The 27,658-nt window shown below is 42.8% G+C and overlaps 1 protein-coding gene across 3 annotated transcripts in view; it reads right to left on the reverse strand.

Moving 5' to 3' along the window:
- Positions 1 to 27,225, reverse strand: part of PRKCQ (protein kinase C theta) — a 59,456-nt gene extending 32,231 nt beyond the window's left edge. Inside the window, exons 1-6 of one of the 3 annotated variants that reach the window (XM_035549348.2) lie at positions 24,582 to 24,769; positions 9,953 to 10,105; positions 9,706 to 9,859; positions 8,453 to 8,578; positions 2,995 to 3,194; positions 1,209 to 1,269 (exon numbers count right to left, since the gene is read on the reverse strand). In XM_035549348.2, coding sequence (XP_035405241.1) covers positions 1,209 to 1,269; positions 2,995 to 3,194; positions 8,453 to 8,570 — 379 coding nt within the window. In that variant the 5' untranslated portion in view covers positions 8,571 to 8,578; positions 9,706 to 9,859; positions 9,953 to 10,105; positions 24,582 to 24,769. Of the gene's footprint in view, positions 1 to 1,208; positions 1,270 to 2,994; positions 3,195 to 8,452; positions 8,579 to 9,705; positions 9,860 to 9,952; positions 10,106 to 24,581; positions 24,773 to 26,943 lie in introns of those variants that run through there. The other 2 variants (XM_050708896.1, XM_050708897.1) reach the window with 2 other exon arrangements.
- Between the last annotated feature and the right edge of the window lie 433 nt (positions 27,226 to 27,658).

The raw sequence follows: 27,658 nt of genomic DNA on the forward strand, positions 1-27,658 counted from the left end.
GCTTTGCCGTTTCCTGTGTGCATGTCATTATTCACAGTTCACATTTAAACTTTTAAGAACAGAAAACACACCAACTCTGGCTACTCATGCATATATGCATGTGCACTTAAGTACATGCTCATGTCTACAAATCTTGATATGCACACAACATCTAACTCTCAATTTCTGTCTTGATTTAGTCATGCATTACACAGCAAATTACTTAGATATTCTGTGGAAACTGCCCTCCTGACTGATCTGATGATGATCCTGCTATTTGTAATACAAATGCAACTTGCATTTTCTATGCTTTGGACTCTCTAGTGCTTTATAACACACAAGGAGGCAAAAAGAATCTATTCTATTTTAAAGTTGGGAATGGATAAGGAGAATATTGGTATACACATTCTATTAGCTGCTTTCACTACTTCCGTGATTCTGGAAATAAAAGGTCCTTGTAGATATCTACAACCTATAGCTTCATCCCACATCCATGAAAGACTGTAAGATCTTTAGCATCAAAGACAGGAGATCATGACTGACCATTTTGATTGCAACCCATTTCTTTCAAAAAAGCAAATACATTTCCCATGGACATTGAGCTCAGCAGATGAGATCCAGTTCTCAGTGAAGACACCTAAACAAAGGTGTGTCCTGTGCAGGGTGACTAAGGCCCTGCTACATCCCTGGAGGATGGTGCAGGCAATGGAGCCTAGCAAATGACTCAGTTCACCATGCAGCAGGCACCTGCATCTGATCCGATGAATCACTCTCTAGGTTCTTTTCCTGTTTTGCCTAGATTGCTCTTGTTCTTAGGCACCCAACTCACATGTATTTAGGTGTTGTCAGCTGTAAAGCATAATCCATCCTTTATGACTGCACTATCATGCACACCATGGTACATGTTGTATGCATACATACATGTACAATGATTTCAGAGGGAGTAGGCTCCTTATGTATCTATTCCATCTTACTTTGTATAATAAGAAAAACATACTGTTTCAGTGACAAAACTACCAAAAATTTGCCTTGCAAATCACAGATGAACAGTCAGTCTTCATCCCCACCATGCGATAGTAATTGCTTTTCTGTGGTGTTCATTTCAAAACATTATGATAGTTCCTATGAATAAATCAGTAATAAAGTATGCTCTGCTTTCAGTGAAGACACCACATCTGCCCCACGTAACCAGAAATCACATCTATCAATTAGCAAATAAAATCACTTGCCACTGATTTCCAGGAAGTATCTTGCATTCATCAGCATTCGCCCTTGAGGTTTCAGTTCTAGCTGGTTGTGATAAGTGAAAGAAAAAAAAAAAAGAAGATAAAAAAAGACAAGTGTGATCGTTAAACAGACATTCAAAGAAACAACTGTCACTTCAGATGGCTCAAGCTACCTCCATTTCCCAGTGGGAACTGATGAATGTCAATGAATGCTAATAGTTGAGTTGTTCATATTGATGTGGGGGTATATGGTGAGTGGGGAGCAACTGTAGATCGATCACCTCTTATCAAACCCTCAGAGCTGCATGACTGAACAGATAAAAGTGACTAAAACAGAAAGTATAAGCAAGTTTTTAGACAGCAGGTCAGGACCAACACATCTATAGAGAAAACTTGTCTTTCCCAGTGGATTATACTAGGGGGAAGTCCTCTAAAAATCCAGCCAGCTTCAGACAGGTGCTAAAAGAACACTGAAATCTCTGAAATCTTTAGAAACTTGCACCTGGAGTTCTAACTTTCATTAGTCAATGTGAGTGATACTACAAACTTTCTCAGGTATTTTTTAGGTCTTCCTACTGGACCCACCTATCATCCATATGTGCCTTTTTCAAATCTGGGTCCACTTGTCTAGGAAGCAGTAATTCAAGGATTTCTTCAGGCTGAAAACTACAGCAGTGTCTTTCCCACCCATCTCCAGCACAGTCTGAGCTGGGCTACCTCTCTATGCTCCAGGTGAAGCAGTGACATTGTACAGAAAGGTGAGAAAAACGTTTTTCATTCCCATCCTGATCTTTGACGGATGGGATATCTGGGACCAACCTCCTCAGGTCATAACTTGTATCTGGGAGTGAGTGAAGACCTCAGGAGATGCTCCCAGGCTAGGAAAAAACAGGACTGTAGTCTCACAACTTTATTTGGTCTCAGATTAGTTACTCTTGCTATGAGCAAGCAGTACTCCACCTGTGTGCCCCCTCTCCTTTTCACCACACTCCTGCCTCACAAACCTTTGAAGCCTTGGGTTGGAGTTGGAGTGATGCTGAGCAAGGCCCTCCAGTTTTCAGTCTCAACCCTAAGTATCTTCATTCCTTCCAAATGTTGTGTTAAAAGTGCAGTTCTCTACCAAATCATGCCCTTAAGTCTTTTAAGAAGCCAAGGCCTTTTTGACGTTTCTACTCACTGCTTAACTCAAGCAGCTTAACTTGATAACCGGCAGGAAAAACAAAACAATTCCAGGAAACCACTTTCTCTCCAAATGTCTTTCCACTTCTTAGTTATTCATGACATGGCTCCTGAATACTACATGTTAAAGACTGTTAGCAGCAGCTTTCTTGCTTGGACTGTCAGGGAATACAACCTTACACTTAGCATCCTTATGAAGACTGATACTTCAAATTTACTCCACTGTAACTCCAGTGATTTTAAAGGAGTTTCTCTGGCACAATTCTGATATCAGGTAGCTGTGAATCAGTTACTTGATATTAGATTAAATTTTTAAAGCTGTTTCCCCAGAGCACATAAAATAATTCACATTTAGCCACTTAAATTACCATTTGTCCCCAGTGGGTTCCTTAAGCAAAAAATAATACATGGGCACAGCTCACATGAACCAGAATCTTTGCTAATAGAGAGCATCTGTTTCAATATAACAGCAGTGGGTAATACAAATGTGCTGTGCTCCTTCTTTTGTGATATGAATGGAGGTCTTTCCCTCAAGATAAACCCAAGCAGACTCAAAACATTATTCCTCAGCTTCCCATCACATGCTGCAAGAAGAGATAATGATGCTCACCCATATTTCTGTCTTCCCATTGCTCTTTTTACACCTCTCCGCCAGCACCTTGAGTTCCACTGTGGTCTCTGAGACCATTTCAGCACTTTTGTCCTTGACGACAATGTGCATGACCCTGCCGTTGTTGATGTGGGCATCGAAAGTGCTGTTCCACGGTGGGTACATGGTGGGCTTCTTCTGCACGTACACTTGGCCATTTTCTGTCAACAAGAAGTGGTTTGGATTAACTACATCTTTTTCTTGTCTCCATTAAGGCCACCATTCTACAATCCCTGAGACAGATTTGTGTTATTTACACACTTTAAGCTCTCTCTCCGGGAAGGGTGTGTAATGGATGATGTTAGAGTGTCTGAAGAAGTTACTGTGTGAAGTGAAAGCTGGGAAACGATTCATCTCACTTAACTTTAGGTGTCTACAATGTGTAAGTCAATATCTGATCTATTTGAATATCGGCTGCCTTCAGAGATAGTGAAAGGAATTTAGTATATATACATCAATGGAGTTAGGGTGCATTTATTTGACCAAATATAGGCATCTATCTTAGAGAAACACAATTTCCAACCCTGACTACATTAACTTTATTGAGTAGATCTCAAATGTAGAATCCGACACCATAAGATTCCCACATCTAATTACATGAATCTCATCACAGATAACAAGTTACATGTGTCATCTGTCCCACTGCAATGTAAAATGAATGGGTTTACTTCAATGCCCCGAAAAGCTTTGTGATTAGGTTCAGCTGCAGTACACGACCAGTCAGATGTTACTTCTCTGATACCTCAGGTCTGTTAATAATAAATTACTCTCTTGCAAACCTGCAATCATATCCACAGCAAGGTAGAGCTGTTGACCTAGTAGACCTTTCTTGCACCTCTTCATGCACTCATTCCTTTTCTTTTACAACAGACACATCTTAAAATGATGTAAGGTGTCTCAGAGCCCTAGCATTAGGTGGCAAAGAGTCATCTCTTTACTTTGATATGTCAAATTAAAAGCTTCTCAGCCAGCTTGCTTCATTTCACGTGGCCAGCTTTATACCCTGTAAAAGGCTTGGAAATTAAGGAAAATTCTACTTCACAGTTACCCTCTGCAAACTTTCAGTCTATCAAATGTCAAAGCTGATGGAACAAGAGAATAAAAAACAGTTGTGTGAGCAGTAGAGCTGTGACTCCTGTCTCCTCAAGACCCTGCTCCTATTTCCAACAATCCCAGCCCTTTCCCTTAACCCACCAGCTGGAAAAGCACATGCAGCCGATAGCCTGGAACATGACATGTGGTGGAGGAAATCTTTATCTGCTTTTCCCTTCATGGGAGAACTAATTCAGGTTTCTTTCCTCTAATCAGCTTTGATTTCCCCAGGCAGGAACTCAGGGATTTTTGAGGCTTGTAGTGCACCTACAGGATGGATTAAAGTTGTGCAACATTCTTCTCAGGAAATGAGAGAACATTTATTGGGGATAAAACAAACATCAGGGCTGTGAGACCATAACAAAAATGTCTCGCCACCACTAGATAGTTATAATTTGAGAAAGCAACTTGCCAAGAAGTTATGGATGATCCTACAATCAATACCAACTTGCTGAAATTTCCCTCCACAGCCCAGCACTTGACTCTCATGGATCAGTTTTATGCTTGTTTTAACCACATAAACTTGATTTGAGTTGCAGGATGCTCCGACCATCACCATTGGCTTGTAACGCAAAGCTAAGCAGAGGTCACTCCCACAACAGAAAATCACTTTCTGGTATGACAAATAGCTGTGCAGCTAAATCTTATGTTCAAACTCAGTGCCCTCGAATTTTAGAGCACCTCAATCTAAGGTGAATCAATCTTCATCAGTTAAGTGGGGCTGACTTTTCAAGTATGAAGATTTAAGCAGTCTAATACCATTGTTCAGAGGCATAACTCATTCCCATCAAACTTGCAAATACATATTTAAGCCACTCTTTCAATGAAAGCAACCAAAATAAGGCAGAAAATGTGCAACAGAGGACAGAAATCTCAGTAAGGACCATTATTCCCTTGCCACCTCAGCAAACCATTCCAAGGATGTGAAACGCACCACCTGCAAAACAAGTGCTTTGGTTAGCATTGCACTCCAAAATGTACAGCTCAAACAAACAAACCCTAGAATGCGAATGAACTGGCCAGTGCATGGGATCAGACGCATCCCCAGAGCATCCCCACTGACGTCTGTGGAGTCCTGCCAAGGATTAGTCTAACCCTTGGCTCCTGAATAATGAAATAGCATCTGTCTTTAATGGGGAGCAGCTCTCACTGTAGCTGGAAGCACTTCTCCTGCAGGCCTGCTGAGTTCAAACACAGAGCAGGATCTTTCACGAAGTAAATGTCACCAAGACAGGTGTCAAAATGGCACCAGGCCAGGTGGCTTGGGAAGGCCATTTTTAAAGGGCAGATATTTTTACACCTCAGAGGTGCCTATGATCTCTGGAATGGTTTGTCATCAGTAATAAATTGCTATAACACTTCTAGCTATGTGGAGTTGTTTCTTTCTCTCTTTTTTCCTTTTTTTTTTTTTTTTTTAGATTATATCGCAAATTGCCAAGATCTTTTTTATGACATAAGTAGGCAGCAAAAAAATAAAACAGGTAAAACAGGCAGTCTAAGATCCTTCTTGGGCTCCTGAAATTCTTTAGGGTGCCCTTTTTTGTGACATCCTTGTGTCCACAGATGATGGGCATTACTCCCAGACCTTGTGTCTTCTGCCCCCGTGACTTAATTATAACGGCTGGTGCACATGAGGCAACTTATGGCATAAACACAAAATGAATCAAACTCCTTTTGTTGGGAACCTAACATACCCATCATCTATCACTTATCCCTTTGCAAACAAACAAACAAACAAATACCAATACCCTTACTTTCCTAGTGCCACGCAGAGTATATCCAGTCCATAGAAGGACTTTGCAAAAGCCAGAGTAGACACATCTACCAAAATAGTTCCAGAAAAAAAAATGCAGGAAATTGGGATTGGATCCATCATGGATTCAGCTCTTACTATTGTATAGCAATCATTTGATCTGAAGAAATACTTGGCATGTATTAGACAGAGCACAAGTCTGGCAGTCAGGGTTGTTTGTATCTCTTAAAGCCTTTGCAGCAGACACATTTCTGCTTCCTGGACATGCCAATTCAGCCAAAATTTGCGTAACGAGGCATCACAATAAAAATGTTTTGAATTTCATCACTACTGGGCCACAAGTGCTCTGTGAAATCTGGGAATTGGAGAGTAAATAGTGAACAAAAAAATCACAAACCAAAATGCAGCTATTTCAGATATCCTCAACTAACGTTCGTCCTGTGATCCTCATTGCCTTTTGTCTTCTCTGAGCCTGTTTGAGCACAACCCTTGTGGATGGTCATGTTGAGACCATTTCTTGCATATAACACTAGGCTCATCTCACTGAATATCAGGCATGAGCAGACTGTCTAAACTACCCGCAGAGTCAGCGGAGAGCACTGGGCTTTTCTAGGGTGTGATTCACCAGATCCATTCTAGGTGTCTTCCTTAAGATGAGATGAATTCACTATATCTGGTTGCTCCCCTGGGCTGTAATGCAAGGGTGGCCCACTTGCTCAGATATTAATATCCTTGCGGAAGGCTGGAAATAGGGGAGATGGATCCCACCATCTTGGCTTAATCACCTTCAGGTGAGGTTAGACATGGACACAATTTAGTAGTGACAGAGGGTGTCTAAGAGCAACAGCTTCCAAGGGTGATTCCCCAAGACTCTAAGATGAATCAGTCTTGTGAGGATTCTGCTGCTATCATGGACATGACGAGGACCAGAGACCAAATTCTCAAGAGAAGAATCCCTCTGGCTGTTTCAATATGCTCTGAGCAACTGTCAGAAAACTGCAATTACACCCCACCTAACAGAGGCATGTCATTTTGTTTTCTGTATTCGACCCTCACTAATGGAAAAAGAAAAAAAAGTTTTTCCAAACACATTTTTCATTTCTCAGTGGTAGAGTATTATTATTATTTATTATTATTATTATTATTATTATTATTAAAGGTTCTCCAAACCACAGAAATTATAGCCACTAGTTAGTACATTTTTGTTTGTTAGGTGCCAGAAAACACTTTCAGCTTTGTGTAAGATGAATAAATATAGGTTTGTTCTGCCGAAATTGATTTTATTAACTTTTGAACTGACAGAGGCTTCAGTTTGAGTTATGGCTCTTTCAAAGGTCTCATTAAAGCAAACAACCAAGCACAGCAAAGAGGTGAAATGTCACATTTTCAGTGAAAAGTGAAATGTTAGTGATATCTTGTCATGCAACATTTTCTTTCCTTCTGAATTTACCAATCACCACATCTTTCAGAATCATTGAAAGTGTAATTTAAACAAAGCCAAAGTTCAATGTGATAAACGTTGACTCTTTAAAAACAAAATAAAACAACAACAAAAACACTACTACCACCACCAAAAAACAATGAAATACCAAATTATTTTAAAATTCTAAAATTTATTCTTTTAAATTACTTTGACATTCCCTGGAGGTTTGAGTCGGGGTGATGGTGGTGAGGGAGGGTCAAGGCATAAAAAGGGATTTCTGAGTCAATTTAATCTTTAAAAGTATCACAACAGTCGTGTTAGGAATTTATCCAAGATTTAAGATAAATAACAGCCAATATGAGAAATTCTCTAACATTGAAGGTCTTGATCTCAATGACTGTTGAAAAGCAGAATTGAAAAACTTTTCATCCTCTCACTGAGACTGTTTTTGTGCATAAGACATATACAAAATGTTTTCCCAATGAGGATTCATCATTCCTGTTCAACTAGGAAAAGTGTACAACAATCCATATATCCAGACACAGAAAAAAACAAACAACAACAACAAAAAAAAAACAGCTTAGCAGAAGGTTTCACCTCCAAGCATATCACACAGTACAGCAATTATGTGGGGAAATTAACTCCCTCTGCAAAGCCTGGGGATGTTTGAAAGCTCTTATTTATCTATCTATTTTTACTTTTTGTTTGTTTGTTTGTTTGTTTGTTTAGGCTGGAAGTTACTGGACCTGTCTGTTCCTCAAAAAATGTGATAAACAAGGACAGCCCTCCCAGGATATTTCTAGGACACACAGACTTTATCTGTCTAGAACCCCAGCTGACAAAACAGCAACTGCTCATATAAAAGTGAAACTGAATATATCCCTGCTTGTCAGCTGTGTCATATGCTCGGACCTGTAATTCAGTTGATAATAACCTCACACTGAAGACAGAGACTTTGTTAGGCTTCATCTTCAAATCAGACTTTTTGCAGGCAGTTCTGAACCCAAACTTGCATTGTGTTTAGACTCAAAAAGCACTTCACAAACTCTTATAAAGATTTACCATGTGTTTCCTACACACCAGCAATTGCAAAGTAAAGCGCACACGTTTCTATAAAAGTTCACATGCACGTTTAACACCTCCCCACTTACCTGACTCCACGGCTTCTTTAACCATCACAGCACAGTAAGGATTAATCACCTCCCCCTGGGATGGCAGGTAAGGGCCACTGTCATAGTTGGATAAACCAATACGCAGAAAGGGAGACATGACAAGTCCTGTGTCAAACAAAAGACAGGCGATATTTGGGAAGAGTCTAAAAATTCCCTTGGTTTTAACCAGCGTCTTATCTCCACTGGACAGGGGTATGCCAGCCGTTAGTTATCCATCCAACTGGAGACTCTGACTTCCTCCACTGTCTAGCGAGATGATGGACTGACCAAGCACTGCTTAATGTGCACAAGGTAATGTAATGTAGATGTCAGCTTAACCATGTAGCTGAACTCATTGCAAGGCTGGAAAGACCCGCAGTAGCAGCTCTGAGGACTAGTGACTCGACACCAGCTGTCAGAAATGAGAACAACAATACATAAAAGCCAAATCAGGACTTTCTTGGCTGGGACAACCTCTGCTGTAATTGATGTTGAGTCACGCATTCACGAAGCTGAATGCTATGAGAATAGAAAGGGTTTCGGGAATACAAGGCTGTTGGAAGCCTGCACGCTGAACACGAAACCGTGAAATAACTGCACACTATTTATATACAGCATGGAAATGATCTCAGGCATCCAACTGACTGGGTGCTGACCCATATTCATCAGTGAAGCTATAAAGAGAAAATTCAGCTCGTATGAACCACACTGTGTAGGGGGTGGAGCAAAAAAAAAAATGGATCTCAGGATAATTTTAAGCAGCTGAAAACAGAAACACATAAAAGCAAGATGCCAGGAAACACAACAAAGCCTTTGGGTTGGTCTTCTCTGCAGGCTCTTTCAGAGCTCCTAGTGAGAAGATTTAGTGAAGCCAACAACTATTAACTGCTGTAGTTGGTGCCCATCTTTGTGCCATCTGGACCCAAGGACTGGCATTTACCAAACAACTTTTGTGTAAATTCCTGAGCTTGTTATTCTTGGCTCCCCTTCTAGTCAACAGGGAGCAAGAGGCACTTTGAAGTCATCTTTAGATGTCTGTGTCTTGCACCACCATAGTTAAATGACATGAGTCCTACCACCAGCTGTTAACAATCAAATAAATTGTTCAACTACAAAAGCAAAAAGTTGAATGACGTGTGGGGTGGGATGCAGCACAATCCTTTTCTCCCTTTTACACATGAAATGCTCTATCCTAAAGACAGCTTTACATGTCAGATGATCCACGTTCATTACTGGGAATGACATTTTCTTACCTGTAAATGGTATTTCCTGATACAGAAGCTCAGTCTTTGGCTAGAGGGGCTTCTCTGGTCATCACAGTTGCGGGCAACATGGAAAGGATTTTCTCAGCTGAAAGAATGAGGGTACGAGCTCCCCTGGCCGGTCTGACTTTAAAACTTGGCCTCTCTGTTCAAAGAAACAGGAGACAGGACCATCAAAGAGAGAGGAAAAGTGGAGAAACCAAGACATAATCCCTCACTTAAGCTTCTCCCCTCTTACCCAGCAGTGTGGAGTGATGAGTTTCCATCAGCCCCCTGTGCAAAAGTCTAGTGTGAGAGTAAAAGTCAGAAAAACTTTGTTAGCACATGGCCAGGTCTCAGCAGGTGGTTGTTCCACTTGTCTCTTGGATACTGTGAGACCTTCTTCTTCTTCCTGTTTTATAAAATGAAGAGAAATGGCTACAGTTAGCACTGGGACTGAACCGCCAGCTATTCTGGCTTGAATGTTCACAAGTGCTCACACTGCCACGCTTTCTGAGACTTTTGCAAACAGGTGGCCTGTGCAGCAAACTGCAAGTATATTCGGACAGAGATTTCAGTAGGGAATGTTTTTCAGGAGATTCCCTAAATTTGTTGCCTTACATAAGGCCAATCCATGCAATGAGCAACATAGGAAGACTCTACTTCCCATTTGAGCTCCTGAGTTAAATTAACTAAAAACTGGACTGAGTTTGCAGGAAAATAGCAGGGACTCATATACCCTCTTTGGTAATGTACTTGAAAAGAGAAGAAAACTATTGGGTAAAGCAAAGCTCCATCTGAGGCTGGATGTTGGAGATTTGTATAGTCACATTCTTCTCAGGGTGAGGGCAGCATCTCTTTGAAGGGGATTGCAGACAGACATTAGCCAAGTTTCTGAAGAACTTGCTCTGGAAAACCACTTGTATTTAGATATTCAAGTACGGGCAGCTTTGTGAGACAGGGCATTTGTGGCATTGCACAGTAATACAGTGAATGGATTATGAGTGGTCCATGGCACAAAGGCTCAAATTTTTGTCTGTACTGACAGAAGCAGAGAAATCTGATCAAATTAGGTGGGGAAAAATCTCTTTAACAGGAATTAAAAGTATATTACTATTTAGGTATCTAATAATATATAACACCATATATAATATATATCACATATATTATATATATAATTTTATTCCCCTTCTGCAATTATTTAGACATTTCCTTTTTTTCAAAATATGAGAAGCCTATTTAGTCTAAAGACAAAAGGAAAAGCAAATCAAAATGTCTCTGGAAGCAGAGTTTGAGCCTGGCATTCATCATATTTCCATGAAGTCAATGTAGTTGCAACACAGATAAAATTGTGAAAACACCTCGTCCTGTGAAATACCAATGTCACTGCCCCAACTATTATCAGGTTCCCAAAGCCAGTATAGCTTTCAAAAAATCCATTGCATTGTATCAGATCTGAAAGACTTGTGCTGGGACCTCATATACACCATTCTATCACATGAAATGTTCTGCAGCCACCATGAAAGCATGTAGGTTTGGCTCACCTAGTGCTAGCACTAGAAAACCAATAGCTGCCCACATAAACCTTGCAAAAACTGGCCAGAATCAGCGTTTTGTGTTGTACCAGCTTTGTGTGAGCACTCTGCCCTGTAGTGAATTTCTTCACCCTGTCCAATAAATCAGACAGATAACTGGCTTCCTGCTTCTCTCTCACTGTCTCTCCTGAAACCACCTTGGCTTTGGCCCAAACATCTGTTTTCCAGGTCATCTCTCCAGCGTTTGCCACTGCAGAACTGCTACTTGGCTCAAATCCACAGCCATAAACAATTAAGGAACAACACACTCAGCTCCAGCAATGGCTCACTGTAATAGCAGCAGTTTAATTTAACACTAGAAGCAGCTGCAATGGATATGGAGAGTGTCTGCTTAATTTCCCAGTGGAAAAGATACTATAAGGTATCTGAAAATTAAGAATGAAATACATCTTTTTATAAAGGGCCACCTGAAACCTCTCTTCCAATAAACTACCCAATGAAGCTTACTTGGGGTTCATCAATGCTGCACCTTGCATCATCGGCACAAGGGAGTTTTGCCCACTCTGGAGAATAATGCAACATATGGAAACCCTTCTCAGATGATATTAAGAAGTAATAAACTCCTTATTATCCTTAATCAATTGTGGTTAAGGAGAGAGGAAGAACTGAGCTGCTGCTCCAAGTCAGCAGAACTGCACTGAAGACAGCTGTCTTTAGTGGGATTGATGTTTCTGTGCTTTGCTGAATGAAAATGGATGCACGCATGATGCAGGAAAGATGGCAATTTACTGAATGAGAGCCAACTGAGAGGGGAGCGGAAATATTTTTGGATTTGAGATGCTGTTTTGCTAATGTCATCAAACTCTCATTTTCTAGAAGTCAGAGGGAATAATTTCAGCTCTTTCCATTTTTTTTTTTTTATTTTTTTTTTGAGGCAAAGCTGTGCATGCAAAATGAATTCATTATCCAAGAATCAGCATCACCAAGAGGCAAAGGAGCCAGGAGTTACAGCTGAAGGCTATGAACTTGTCTCCACCTCCCAACAGACATTTGCCAACCAAAAAAGAATATCCTGACCCTGCAAAGATCAGTTTGTATGGATGGTGGAGACCTGCACATCAGCATAACTCAACACACGTCAAGGTCTTCTTTCAGGTTTCAAGGAAGCTCCGCATCAGTGATACTGGATGCCATCATTGATGGATATGGTCCCTGCCTATGCCCCTGACTCTGGATATCCTATAACCATTGTTCTTTTCAAAACTTTCATAAATGAGCTGGGGCTTAGGGACATGGTTTAGTGGGTGACATTGGTAGTAGGATGATGGTTGGACCAGATGATCTTGGAGGTCTCTTCCAACCTTAATAATTCTATGATTCTATGACTTGTGTGTAGGACTAGAATGTACACTAAGTAAGTTTGCAAATGACACTAAATTGGGAGGAGCTGTTGACACCCCTGAGGACAGGGAGGCCTTGCAGAGAGATCCTGACAAATTAGAAAGCTTGGCAATCGCCAGCCACATGAATTTTAACAAAAGCAAGTGCCAGATTCTACACCTGGGATGGGGCAACACTGGCTGTACATACAGACCCGAGGGAATGGCATGGAACTGGGACAGGGGAGGGTCAGGCTGCGGGTTAGGGAAAGGCTCTGCACCCAGAGGTGGTCAGGCACTGGGACAGGCACCCCAGGGCTTTGGGCACAGCACCGAGCCTGACAGAGTTCAAGAAGCATTTGGACAATGCTCTCAGACATAGGGTTTGGTTTTGGGTGGTCCTGTGTGGAGCCAGGAGTTGGACTCAGTTGTGGGTCCCTTCCAACTCAGGATATTCTGTTATTCTGTGCTTCTATACCCCATGCAGTAGGAACAGGCATATAACTCCCTTGAGTGACTTTCATTTTGTGTGACTGTACCATCTGTTATTTCAGTGGAAATCAAAACAGCCTGTTTGCAAAGGAGGAAGTTCAGACTCCCTCCGGGTTACACTTAGTATTTCTCACACTTTCCTTTTACAATGGTTTTGGATCAGGGGAGGAAGAAGAAAGGGAGGGAAATGTAAGTAGCTGTTAAATTTCCCTGCTCTCCAAAGTCAGCTACCCCATTTGCAGCCAGGCTCACAAAGTCAGTGGAGGGAGTGGATGAGAAAAGGCAGGACCAACTGCCATCCCTGACGGGATTGGTACAGTACCAGCCTCCGTCCAACTAAGGAGCCTCCCAAAACTTCTTGGAATGACTTGATTTCAACACACAGGTGATGATCACCATGCGAACGCTTCCCCATGGCTGGCAGAGCCAGGCAAAGCATTTCTTCTGGCACGTGAAAATCAGGCTTCCAGACTTTTCTGGGGTCCCCACAGCAGGCATGTGAATGGGGGATTTCCCTTTAAATGTCTGCGAACCATCTTGTGATGCTATGTTTAGGGCAAGCTGAGTGTATTGCTAACTGGCCATGGTCTCCTATACATAGCCTTAAAACAAAGCTGTTTGGACTCCACTGAATTCACGTGGTTTCTTCGTGTTGCATTCATTGTGCACAAGACAAGACAGGAGCCTTAGATATATTTCCTTACAAGTAATTTAGCTAAGGCAGAGTTTAAGCAGGTGAACAGATTTACAGTTGTGTGAAGGTTGGTATTTCATCCCACAGAAAACAGGATGCTGGTAGTGCCAGTGGTCACTGCATGGACTCTAGAATGGGATCTACAACACTTGAGGCAGATACTTGTATGGGTGGGTCTTAAAAACAGGAAGTTTGTGCTTTGTTATCCTTACGTTACTACTCGACAATTGCTTTAAGCACACCTAAATGCAGGCTGTGTCCCAAGATACTGTTAAGCCTTCCACCCCATCTCAGAGGGCAGGTTCCCAAACCTCCTCCAGCACTGTGTCAGCTGTCGGTGTAGCGCATGGGACCAGGGAACAGGTTTCTCTAAAAGCCCTTCTTTTCTTTACTTGACCAGTGAGTTTGCAGCTGGATCAGTTCCTTGATCTGACTGATCCTGCAGCTGTGCAGACATGGGGGACTGCACGAAGCAGAAATGACGGTGTGGGAAGGCATGCAGCAACTGTGTGTTGGTAGGGATATAGAGACTGGGAAACTGTGGCCTCTCTGCTGGTGAAGAGTGGATCCACATGAATATATGCAGACAACTGAAAAGCTCATCACCCCAGCTCCCATCTCATTCTATGATTACCCATTAAAGAGATATAAGTACTTGTAGGGCATGCTTCATGCCCTCCTGAAGAAGACATCTAAAATAAGTTAGGCCAATCCCATCCTGTAATCACCATTTCCCTGCTAGCCAGTATGATTACATCTACCCCAAAGAAGCCCAACATCAGACAAGTCCTACTTCTGATGTCTAGTGTAGAGGGCACAGACCTTAGGGCTTGATCTGGGAGCAGGTGCATTCATGCCTAACAGCTGTAATAGCCTGAAAGAACAGTGAAATACAGCTGGGTGGGGACCCCACTCTTTCTGCTTGGCTGAGCCAAAACCATCCGCTCTGAGAGGCAAGCTAAAAATGTAAAGAGGGTCCGGAGCAACGCTCCTCAGCACTTCTTAATTTTCTCATGTAAAAGAGCCAAATTCTCCCATCAAAAGGACAGTCTCTTTCAGATACACCTTTTGTTTTCCAGGAGACAGTGAATTTCTCTCTCTCTGGAGAGCCAAGATTTTAGAAGCTAAAGCCCTTGTTATTTCTGTGAACTAGAAAGAGGAGCAGAGCAGACCCACCAAAAAGAGAAAGCCAAACCTCTATTGGCAATAGCTTTCCATCACTGAAGCTAGGTCTGAACCCTTTTAACTCCACCTTTAGTAGATGTTTGTCATATATGCTCCTGAAACAAAGCAAACTTGCACCCTTACCTGTCCTATCTGAAAGAAGCACAATTGTTCAGTTGACTCTCCTTTGTATATCTTTTCTTTGTGTGTGGTTTTTCTTTTTGTTTGTTTGTTTGTTTTTGCTTTTGGGCCCAGATTATTAAAAGCAACTTACTGGTTTTACTTTCTTATTTTCCTAGATAGCTCTGGCTAGTTTAATTTCCTGCATTGCTTCATTTCTGCAACATTTAAGCCACACAAACACCAAAGAAACATTTAAAAAATAACTATCCCCATTTTATTTATTTATAATTTTTAATACTGAATTTTCTTTCCGGCTTTATCTGTCTTCTAACAAACACAGGCCAAACTTGAAAGGACAGTGCCTAGCTTTTCAAACACTGCACACAAAACACTTTCAAAGAGCTATCCAGTGTAATGAGGGAAATAAAAATATATTGAACGAGATGTAGCTATCTCCTTTTCTATGTCACTATCGCCTTTCCTTTGTTCTCTTGTTCGTTAGCCCAGCAGTTCCTGTATTTCTTGTAAGATTTTGATACTAGTTAACAGACCTCTTGCTGTGTATTATTTGTGTGTGTGTTTTTAAATGACACAAGTGGCATTTTCCTGAAATACTTCACCATCATGTACCAGAATTGTTAGTAATGTTCTGACCTTCCTGCCAGTCTGCACTTCTTTTTTTCACTTTTTTCCCTTAAAATAAAATAAAATAAAATAAAATAAAATAAAATAAAGTCCAGAGGAAAGGGCAAGACCATAATGGAACATATTAACATCCTTCCTTTTGCAGGCAGAGTTTCACGCCTGTGTTCAACCTTGTTCAGCGGTAGAGGTATTTCATGTATTTATTTAATCTGGAAATCTGCTAAAGGTATTTGGACCTAGAATCATGGAAATATTGGGCTGGAAAAGAGCATTTTGCTCATCCCTCTGCCTCCTGGCAGACTATGTCTACATCATCCTTGATGTATCTGTCTAGCCATCTGTCAGGAACGAAGCTTATGTGCTCAGTGTTATCACATATTCCTCAAAAACGTGGCCAGATTTGTCACAGAGGAGCCTCAAGTTGTAACTGGAATCCATGTTAAACAACCACACCTTACTTGTGTGTGACACAAAGGACTTCAGAAACATTTTAGAAAATTAATTTTGATCTAGGATTGTCCCCGTTTTCTCTACAGATTGCTCTATTATTTTAAAGCAAATTAGTGTTTTCTTCCTGCTTCTCTCCAGCACTGGACATGTCCTCTCAGGTTCAGTGGACAGGAATTGCAAGAAGCTGCCTGGTTGCCAGATCTCTACATTTTAGGCACACCAACAACTTGGGCTTTACTCCCGTGAACACCTGGCCCAGCTCACACTTTAAAATGAACACCACCGTGGATATTTCAAATAATTCAGATTTTTCCACATATTTCAAGTTTACTCTGCTAAATGCCTTAAAAGCAGAATACCTTTTGCATGACAGAACCTGGCAGACCTGCACTTTCTGCCTTCATTCTTTGCTCTGTCAATCTTTGCCACAAAGGTTTCACCAAAATCAACCCCTATGAGTTTTAATTTCCATCAGTCTCAGGGCTCTTTCTGTAGATGCCACACTTATGCCCTCTCTTCTCAATACAACAGCAGGACCAACCTGTATGCCTTTCCTACTCCAAATGGCTCTGGACTCCAGACACCTTCATGATGAAACTCATAAGACACGTTATTCCCTCTTCTGCAGTCATACCAGAGCTCCATGTCCCATGGAGCTGGGACAGGGGAGGGTCAGGCTAGGGGTTAGGGAAAGGTTCTGCACCCAGAGGTGATCGGGCACTGGGACAGGCTCCCCAGGGATGTGGTCACGGCACAGAGCCTGCCGGCATTCAAGAAGCATTTGGACAATGCTCTCAGACATAGGGTGTGGTTTTGGGGTGGTCCTGTGTGGAGCCAATTGGACTCAATGATCCTTGTGAGTTCTTTCCAACCCAGGCCATTGTATGATTCTGTATGTCTGGGATTCCTGACACTTAACGTCACACTACTGTCTACTCCGTATGAATCTGCTTACGGACTAGTCATCCCAGGTTCCCTTCAGGAACAGCAGAAATGTGGGATTGTGGCCATGGGGGTCGACAAGCCCCATGGTTGGTGATAATATCGGACTCTTAACGCTGAGACCATCAGGAATGTAGAGAGTTTAGAGGGAACAAAGAAGGGTGACTCAGGAGATGCCTTGCTGTCTCAGGTTGCTTGTTCTCCAGCCGTTAAGGCATGGAAGTTGCTGGGTGTTTACTGTTGCCCGGGCAAAGTTGTTGACCAATGAATAATTAGTGGAAAAGTACTGCTGTGGGGTGAATGGTATAAGAAGGGAGCCTGTCCTCAATATGGGGATGCAACAAGGATAATGAAGGTATGTCCTCAATATGAGATAAAGTTAGGCCCTCAGTAAAAGACACCTGAAGTTATGTCATCAATAAAGTAGCAGCAGTTACTGATCCTAAAAGAACCCTGGTGTCCATGTGGTCATTACGCCACACAGAAAGAAAGAGGACTCCTGGGTTTTCAATTCCTCTCTTCCCAATGTGGCTGTCTAATATGGGCAAAATGCCTGCCCACCTTGAATGCCCTTCTCCCCACAGCAGAGACCAGGCAGTTAGTTCAGGTGGAGATGTTTGTCTGTGGCTTTGGAGACATGAGCATGTGGCTCCCAGCTGTGTCTCACCAGTCAGCAATTAAACAAAATCAGAGATCATCTTAGATCATCTTAGTTTGTCTGCATGCAGACCCAAATGAATTAACACGCATTTTCCAAATAGAGATGAACAAACCGAGGACATGATGCTGGTCTACAGCTTCACCTAAGTGCAGTAGACTCTGAAACAAAACTCACTGAAATCTTTGTTTAACTTTCTATGGGTTTTGAATCTTGTCTATAAATAATGAAAAGGACACTGCTAGAAACTAGAAACTGGAAAAACTGAGCTAAACTGTATAACTCAGTTTTCTAATGATGAGATTTGGTACATGCACCATCCTTTCAAGTCTTGCTAGAAAATACATTACAGAGAATCACCTTGCTTTGGAGGGGGGACAGGGAGAAAGAGGGTTGTTTTTCAGATACTTTGTATATTGGAAATAATTTACTCAAAAGTTTTAGTAACAATGGCTACGGTTGCCTTGACAAACACCCTCCCCTTGTAGGAAGGGAAGGAGGGGACAGAAGAGCTGAAAACGGAAGCTGGGGGATGCATGTTCTTTACTGTTTTACCCATGTTATAAATCAGAACATAAATAGCAACTGTCACTGCTCTGTTGCAGAAAGCAACAGTGGGAGGGGAAAACCTGGCTAAATTCAGCTCTTAGTAGGTGTACAATGCTTCAAGAGAAATAATGGTGACTCCCACATCAGCATTTGTCTCTCTGGTTTCCATGGATAAGTAGGGTACAACCTTGCCTAAATCCCATTCACAAAACAGAACAAATGTCTGTAAGCCTCAGCTGTTCTATCTGTTCTCAACATATCAAGTCCAAAATGCCTCCGCTTTCACTTAGATGGATTCTTCTCCCACTGCAACTATTCCTGACTTGTGTTATATGCTCACCAACATACAGAAACTTCACAGCAAATTCAAATGACCACATCAAAAACCTCCTGAAAAGAAAAGGCTTGAATGCAAGTGAAAAATTAAACATTAATTTTACTTTTGAAACAATATTGAAGTTAGGTTTCTGCTCCCAAAATGCTCACAGAAGTCTGGAGTGAGGTTCCCAGGGAATCTTGGCACTAGGTGACTTTAAAGCTTGGCCTCCTCATTATTGTGACAGCCATCCTGTCTCTGGCTGTGGTGTCCTTGGGTATCCCTGAAGATTGTCTGCTACTTCACAAAGTCATGGGGTCACTAAAAGACCAAGCTGTATTACTGCTTCACTTGTGCTAAAGCAAAGCTGCAACAAGTCTGCAGGCTTCAGAAAGTTACTTACACTTGTGTATTTGCAAATAATCCTACTGCCACTAGCATCTCTCTCTCGCTCTCTCTCTTAAAAATAGTATTAAAGCCACATACATGGGCAGTTTATTTAGATTACAGGCTAAATTTGTCCTCTCACACTCACACATTCAGCACACAGTGAGGCTACTGCTGCTGTCTGTTTGGTGCTGAGGACAGAATTTGTTCTGAAGTATTGAGCTGCTGCATTAATTGACAACACAGACAAAGTATACATCTACCAAACCAATAAAAACACCTTACTGTCAGTCCAAAGCTACAGGTACATTTTTAAGAGGGGTTCTTCTCCCACAAAACACCAGAATAACTCCACAAAACAGCTAGTTAACAAAAGCTCTACAGCCAGTCTGCTTTGAAAATATATCGCTCTTGATCCATGCACCCCTGAGATGAACTGCCTCAAATCCATGCTCTCAGCTAATGTGTGCATTTGTAGTGGTGCAACAGCACTTATGCTCACTGGAATGGGATGTGCTTATTTTGTCTTTGTTTGTTTCCAGAAAACATCTGGTACAGTGACACGTAGGGGAGGAATTGCACTTCCTGGCCTGGGTGGGTGTCTGCTCTGGAATGAGATATCTAGATGTGACGACAGAAAAATGTTTGTGTTTGACTTAGAGCTACAGTTTGGATTAAAAGTTTTCTGCTCTACTGTGTTATTGGATCTTTCAAATGCCTCACACAAGCAGACAGAGTATTCCATCCACAGCCCTATCCTCATAGATGACTTTTTAGGGCCATGCTTTAGACTACAACATCTGGTGACCAGGAAGAGACATTTTTTACCTTCCTTGCTGAGGTCCAAAACTTGCCACGCAAGGGCAGTTCATCAGATTCATTATCCCTTTCTGGCCACAGCCCTTCCTGAGAGCAAGGGCATATCTCTTTTCTGTCCTGACTGGCACATGTACCATAAGCTTGGCCATTCGAGGTCATTAAGGTCCCACTGAACCCAAACTGGGCAGTTTGAGCACGTGAAGTAAAGCAAATATCATTGGGATTAGCAGTGCATGGGCAAATATGTCCTACACTGAGTGGACCAAGATGCTTCCTCTGGTCCTGAGAGTAAAAGCACATCTATTCCTTGGGTATATTTTCCTTCCTTGGAAGATCCTTGTCCATCCTGCCTATAGGGAATAGTTCCTATTGTACGCTGTGACTTAAAGCAGACCTGCCAGAGTGCTGCTCAAGCAGACCACAACCAGGGACCATGCTAACACATACATGTTCTCACTGACTGCGGCACAGTGCTCAAGCCTCCTATTTTATTAGCATTGTCAGTAAATCCAGACATGTGATAAAGAACTGGACACATTTGCCCTAATCTAGTGGCTCAGCAGGAAAGGGTGGGTAGCAGGTCCCAATCCTTTGCTCAACACCAACAATATGCCAGCAAGGAGCAGTATTGCTGCAGACATGTTAAGAGATCGGTGTTTTATTTTGGGACTGGGATTTGCTTTGGACGATATGAGATGAACATATGAGTTTACTAAATTCAGGTTTATCTCTAGGGACCACCCTGAAAATAAACAATGGCTCCATGTTCTCTACAAATTGGGAGCTTGAGGAAAAGGAATGCTTGCATTGCTGCGGAGTCTGAATGGCTTTGCTGTAGTAGTGGGGCTACAAGACCTCCTTTCTGTGAAGAAGTAACAGGCAAAAATGTCTTTTGTCTTGTATATCACCTAAGAGGACGCAGTTACCTCCAGAAAATGTGCCTAGGATGGACTAAAATATCTTTCTTTTTTTACAAGGAGCAAGGAACAAGAGTGCTTTAGTCTTAGCCATTCCGGTAAGGTGTGTAGGCATCAATCCTCATGCCAGGGAACGATGCTAATGAAGCCAAGGAAAGAGCAGAGGAAACTGAACAGTACTTCCCTACTGCATGCTAGACCTAAATACATGATTCTCCAGCTTAAACCGTCACCTTTTGGCAGCAGGGAGAAACCTATTAGCCACCTCCAGCCCCATAGTCACCGCTCACCATATACCTATCTATCCTCTACCCATCTCATAACCATCTCCTTCTTCTTAGTCTGTCTATACAGGGATTTTCCTGTCCCAGATCGCTGTTGTGTTGGGTCTGAGGTTTACCCTATCTCCTCCACTCAGTGATCTACTTCTGCAGGCAGGCTCACATCTTTTCCCATGCTACCCCCAGCACCTCAAATGACCTTTTCAACCCTTTTTCTTTTAAATAATAAAACTCTCCATGGACAGCTGGTGGTGAGGCAGTGGTTTTTGTTGTCATAGAAAATTCTGTCAAATTTTTTGATACAGAACCACTTTTTCAACTAAAAAAAAAAGAAGTATTTTCTGAAGAAAAGTTAGCTTTTGCTCTAGGAAACTGATGTGCGAAGTCAAATATTTTGATTCAGCCAGCCTCATGGCTGAAACTATAGATATGGTTCCCTCATATCCTCCTTCTTTCTGCCAGGCAGGTTCATCCAGAGGATCACATCTCCCATGAGCACTATTTCCAGGGGTGCTGGGACAGGGCCAGCATCTTTCTGCACCACATAACAGAGGTCACAGTGCATCCAGGAGACCAGCTGAACAGAGGAGTGCACACCATCCCTAACTAAATTCCTGTGTCACACAATAACAGCACTCAGAATCAATGTTTTTTTTCTGGACCAAAATATTTCCACTAAAAAAAACAAAACAAAAAAAATAATTTCTGTACTTTGGAAAGGAAAACATTTTTATTATTACTATTTGTTTCTCTTGTCCATTAAAACCAACCAAGGCTGTAACCCTGAAGCTTCCTTTTTCCTTCCACCGACTTCACTCATGATTTCTACTTCCATACGTATAATGGTTTTGCTACCGCTGCTATAATGTACCTTTGCTCCTACGTATATTTTAAACTTATTACGACGATCTTTTCTAATGCTTTCCTACTGCACTATTTCATCCTCGTCTCCTGATCAGGGCTCTAGTAATTACGGAGTCCTTCTACTGTCATGTTTACTGACAATTATGATGTGCTAAGTACAGAAGTGTTGTTATTGCTGTCTTTGAATGCCTTTACACACTGTGGAAGACTTTCAACCATCTCCTATAGGCACCTCTTTTTGATGTCACATCACATTCTTTCCTTTAACTGTTTATTGTCTGGCAACCCTGAATGAAAACTGTCTGAATTTTTTCATCACTGTAGCTGCCTTGTTTATGCTTGGAGATTATTTCAACATAGCAATAATTTGCTAAAATACATATTTCTCATGAAAAATCTGACACAATTATGCCTTCTGTTTTCTAGTTCATAACTAATATGGATAACATGCAGGGCTTTTTTCTTTTTCTAATCTCGGGTATTCATCAGGCATTCCTGATGAGATACAAATCAAAAAATTATGCAGTGAAAGATACGGTTTCTCTAGAAATAGATAGCAGAAGAGCTCCTGGAGAAGTGGAGTCATCTCCTGATGGAAGGGTAAAAGTTCCCTGGCCTTGGGCAGAATGGGGCAGAATGAACTTTTCTGTCCTGTTTCATCTGATGTCTACACACAGCCCCAGTAACGCTGCTCGGTGAAGTTCACGGCCTGGTTTTGTAGATATGCTGAGGTTTTTCACACTGTTCTGGTGGCTGAGGCTCCTCTTTGCTTACATAACCTCCCAGGCAGTTCAGAGCTACTTTCTCTGTAATCTTTGTGCAAAACATGAAAGTTTTATTGCTGTTTTATATCCAGGTCCAGACTGACACACAGCTCAGGTCCTCAACAGCTTAGCGATGGTGTGAGTCAAACGCTTGTAGGTTAAAACACTTGGTCATGCAGGAAATGCATTGCAGAGGATGCAGCATGAAGCGCTGACATGATGAGCTGTATGCAGCAGCCCTTCTATCCCTGTAAAACTGGCAGAGTGAGGATGCCCTAAACTGGGTGCAGCATTAGGACCCCCTGCATTTCCCTGATGCAGGCAAAACAGGAGTCACAGGAGGAACAGAATCAGACTGAGTACTATGCTCAGATGGCCACAAGATTAACCATGTCCCAGTTCTCTGTCATTTATCGATTGAAAATTTTTGTCTTTTACGGTTGGTATTTCCTATGCATATGCTCTGACTACATTGTTGTATCTATTGGAGATAAGCAGGGCATTTGTACTTGACAATGATAGCAAAAAGGGGAAGAGCATCTTTTGAATGAAAGCCAAACAAATTTAAAGATATAAAAATTGAGGCAGCTAACTACTGAGAAGCATCCCAAAATAGGTCAATAAGGCAATGACCATTCGCAAAACCCATGAAAAAGTTACATAGAGTTTATCATCTGTAAATCTCAGGGCTCTTTACGGCTCAGATGAATATCAATAAATTCATTTTAGAGATAACTGAACCCTACATCTGTACCACACGGCACCATGCTGACGGGGTGAGAGAGACAAGGTACAGCTCTGTGAAAGCTGCACTATTTTCCTTTCATCTCATCCTGAATACATCCTATACCACCACATACTTCTTCCATTCAGCATTTCTACCCCAAAAGACCAAACACAGGAAAGTATTTTTGCACATAGGTGGAACTAAAAATATCCCCAAATGGGATGGCACAACTCTGCCCCAGCAAGCTGCCTCAAAGTAGTGGTGTTGCTGTAAGGTACCATACAAACCAGAGGAATTATCTGTTCCTAAGACACCTGTGCATAATTTAAAAATCAGTCTGGGTTTGTTCTTCACACATCATAGTTAATAAATGCTCTCTCTTCTGCTGGATGTGATCTGGTAGGTGACGACAAATTAAAAACTTCCAGCAGGCCTAATAAATCACAAAATGAACACAAACAAGCAATGATACGGGAAGCATTCTGCAGTTGTCAGTGCTCTCCTTCTAGCCAGGCCTACAAGCAGGAGTCAGATGCTCTGGTTAGGATGCAAGTACAGACAGAAAACAATGCGGCAGAACAGAAACTCCAGATGAGCTTGTAGGATCTCACAGACTGCCTTCTGGTGTGCAGCAAGAATATGATCCCGTGAACATTTCTGTGTGAGGGTTGGCAGGTGGCACGTGAGTAACCCTGCAAAGGAACTGTTCATGCATTTGTAAGATGCACATACCTGTGACAACAGGATCAAAGTCCTGGCTAGTCCTATAAACACTTTCATGCACACAGGTTTTGGGTGTTCATACCGCTGTATTGACTTTCTCTTCCTTTTCTATTTCAAGAATCCCTTTTTCAAAGCTTAGGCAAACAACAACACTCCACTTACTCAAATCCTGGTCTCAGCAATGGGAAGCAACAGCAGAATTTGCAGCCAGGTTTTTAAACTTAGATCCATAAACATATATGCAAAAAGCCAAGAGCAGCTTTTAGAGCAGCCCTTCTGACAAAGCCCTGGAAGATAGTTAATGTTTCTCCTCCTTCCTAGGCTGCTACAGAGCTGCCTATTCTTTGCAATTAAACCCAGGCAGTAAGAGAAGGAACCAAAAAGTTGCCACCAAAAGTTACATTCACCGTATCACTTCCTTCGGAACAAGCGAAGTGAGAGGATAACAGAGGGACTAACCTGGAAAAGTTTCAAAGGAGGAAAAGCAAGAACTTGTCATGCTGGGAAACTAAGCTGCTGGGGCTCTCCTTTCCTCCATCCCTTCTTCCTTGTCTCTCCCTCTAAGCTTTTCTTTTGAGGCCCTCCACCTCTGACGTGATGCTGAGGCGCACAGTGCATCCGTGAGAAGCTCTGAGAGCCGACTGAGTGACTTTCTTTGAAAGGAAGCACCCTTGAGGCAGAAAAAAAAAAAAAAAAAGTGTTAGCTCCACCCAGGCTGTGGAACAACCCTCTGTTCATAGCTCTCCTTGCTGTGAAAAAAAAAAAAAAAAAAAAAAAGTTTTGCCCAGTGCAGCAGGGTGATTACAAAAACAGCCTGAGCAGAGGGGGAGTGCTGAGATGCAGGGTGGAGGTTCAGGACAGAGATCTAAAGCCTCGACGGGGCTTTGGAAAAAATCCCAAAGGATATGTAGAAGCGGGGAGAAAGCCCAGCTAAGCTTTGCATCACCTATGCCAGTGCAGCTGTGCCACCGGCTTAAAGTGGGGAGTCTTCAAACTCTGAAACCTCTGAAGCATGATGTGCTTCATTCATCCTGTGTCCTAGGGGCCGGCCAGAAAGTCATGGAAGGAAACTAAGAGGTGCAGCACGGCTCGGGGAGCTTGGGGAAAGTGAGGGCTGGTGGACGTCAAAGTCTCATGATCAGCCTAAATACCGACAAAGAAACAGAAGCAGGTACCCAGAGCCCCCACTGGGTTCCAGATTCAACTGATGTCAGGTGCACAGCTCAGTGGGTCGCTGAGCTTCAGGCAAGCGACTGTCCAAGGAGCCCCTCTGATGCCTCCAGCTCCATGCAGCCCTGCTCCACCACAACCAGGTGGGACAGGAACCTCCTTGGAGCAGCTGCTCCTTGCTGGTCCCTCCACTGGGCTCCTTGCATGCGTTCCCCAGAAACCCCCAAATGCTGTGTGGCCTCAGCTGGGATGTGGGGTCCTTTTTTTTTTTTTTTTCCCCAATCAGAAACAAACAAACAAAGAAGAAATATCGAAGGACAGGTCCAAGATCTCAAGGATTTGTCTGTTCAAAAATACGAGAGTCAGAACATTGACCTATTTGCTTCAAACAGTTCTGCTTCTCCCTCCCCCCACCATTTTTTTTTTAAATAGCGAGTTCAGTGAAACTTTATCTCTTCCTGCCCTAGTAACCTTACTAAATAATCTGCTATTAGCATGACTCAATTGAGTGGCTTTCAGCTGCTCATGTCCTTTTCTTTGCCACTGCCATTTCATTGGTGGAAATTAAAAAAAGGGCCCGTAAAAAGCTTTCTGCCCTGGCAAAGTATCACAGTACTGGAGACTGGAGAAAAGTACTGCTGAGAAGTTAGTTGCAATACAGCGATAAGGGCTCATTAAAAAGGATCCGATTACACCCAAGAGTTTAACTTCATTAGCATTCAATGTGCATGGAGGGAACATAACCTGAGTCTCGAGACCGAGCAGCCGGGCTGGGTTTTCGAGTCCCCTCCTTCAGAAGGAAATGCAGCTCACAACACTACGCAGCGGAGGAGGGACGGACACCGCTCCTTTCTCTTTACCGCTCAAATCTGCTTTCAAACTTATCGCAGTGCTAGTTTGTTGAATATTGCAATTTCGATCCAAAAAAGATTTACCCAGCAAGTGAGATACATCATCCACAGTAAAACTCAACTTCTTCGTAGCTGTCTTACTACATACTGCTGCAGCCAAGAAACACCTAAAATACATCAAAGACGCTAGCAGAGGAAATTATTTTCCCTCTCTTTTTTTTTTTTTTCCCTCTTTGTTTACTGTGTGTGTGTGTTGAATAACACTCTGGTTATAATCAGTTTTCATTGTTTTTCCGATTTTCCCCTCTTCTTTGTATTGCATGAAGTCACAAGGGAGAAAACAACACTTTTTAAAGGGAGGAAAATGTGATTATGAAACCACAAACACTTGCAACAGACATCAGGTGTAGGACCTGAAAGTAATATAAACTGTTATTTAAGAAATAGAAAGAAAGAAAGAAAGAAAGAAAGAAAGAAAGAAAGAGAAAGAAAGAAAGAAAAAAAAAATAAATAAAAAAACCTCTGGCTAGATTTCAAGTTGTCAGGCTCTAAATCCTGCACCAGAACCAAAACTGATTGCTGACGCGGAGCATCCTGAGCAGCACCCCGGGTACCAACAGCACCAACAGCGCCCCAAACTTTCTTTTTGCCGGTGCCTGGGCAGCCTCCTCCGGGCCCGCTGCTCGCCAGCTTTTTTTTTTTTTTTTCCTCCCTGCTGCCTGCATCCAGCGCGCAAACACCGCGCAAGCACCGCGCACTGCCCGCGCCCGGAGATGGATGGATGCCCGGCCCGGGGATACCTGCTGCCCGCACGGCACGGCTCGGCTCGGCTCGGGGAAGCTCCGCTTGGCTCCGCGCAGCCTGGTTTAGCTTGGCACGGCTCGGCGCAGCCTGCTTTGGCTCGGCTTGGCACGGCTTGAGCGCAGCTCGCCCCGGCTCGGCTTGGCACGGTTTGGCTGGACTCCGCCCGGCTGGACTCGGCGTGGCTGAGCCCGATCCGGCTCGGCTCGGCTCGGCTGAGAGCAGCCCTGGCCGCCCCCGCCACCCCGGGGCTGCCCTCGCTGCCTCTTCCTCCTCTCCTTCCTCCTCCTCCTCCTCCTCCTCCTCCTCCTCCTCCTCCTCCTCCTCCTCGTCGGTGCCACCCGGCTCCCCCTGCCTCCCCCCGGGCTTGCCCCCAAAGGACCCCATCCCCGGGGGCTTGGAGCAGGCTGCAAGGTGAGCATCGAGGTGAGTATTGAGGTGAGCATCCTATCCAGATGAATATGCACATGAACCATGGCAGCAAAAGAGGTGCTCATGCTCCTCGTCAGTTTGTCCCACCGTCTTGCATTCTCGGTCATTGGTCTTTGAGATGCAGCTCTTCCAGGCAGGCCCAACCTTGGACCAGGTTTTTAGCCGAAAAAAAGGATGGGTGGTCCCCATTTGGTGCAGCCTTTTTGGGGCTTGAGGGTATCAGAGATGGGTTTTGACCAGGACATCCCTTTACGGACCTTCTCAGCTCCATTCCTACGGCCT

The sequence above is a fragment of the Cygnus atratus genome, chromosome 1 (genome assembly GCF_013377495.2).
Source record: "Cygnus atratus isolate AKBS03 ecotype Queensland, Australia chromosome 1, CAtr_DNAZoo_HiC_assembly, whole genome shotgun sequence".
In the NCBI taxonomy this organism is placed as follows: Eukaryota; Metazoa; Chordata; class Aves; order Anseriformes; family Anatidae; genus Cygnus; species Cygnus atratus.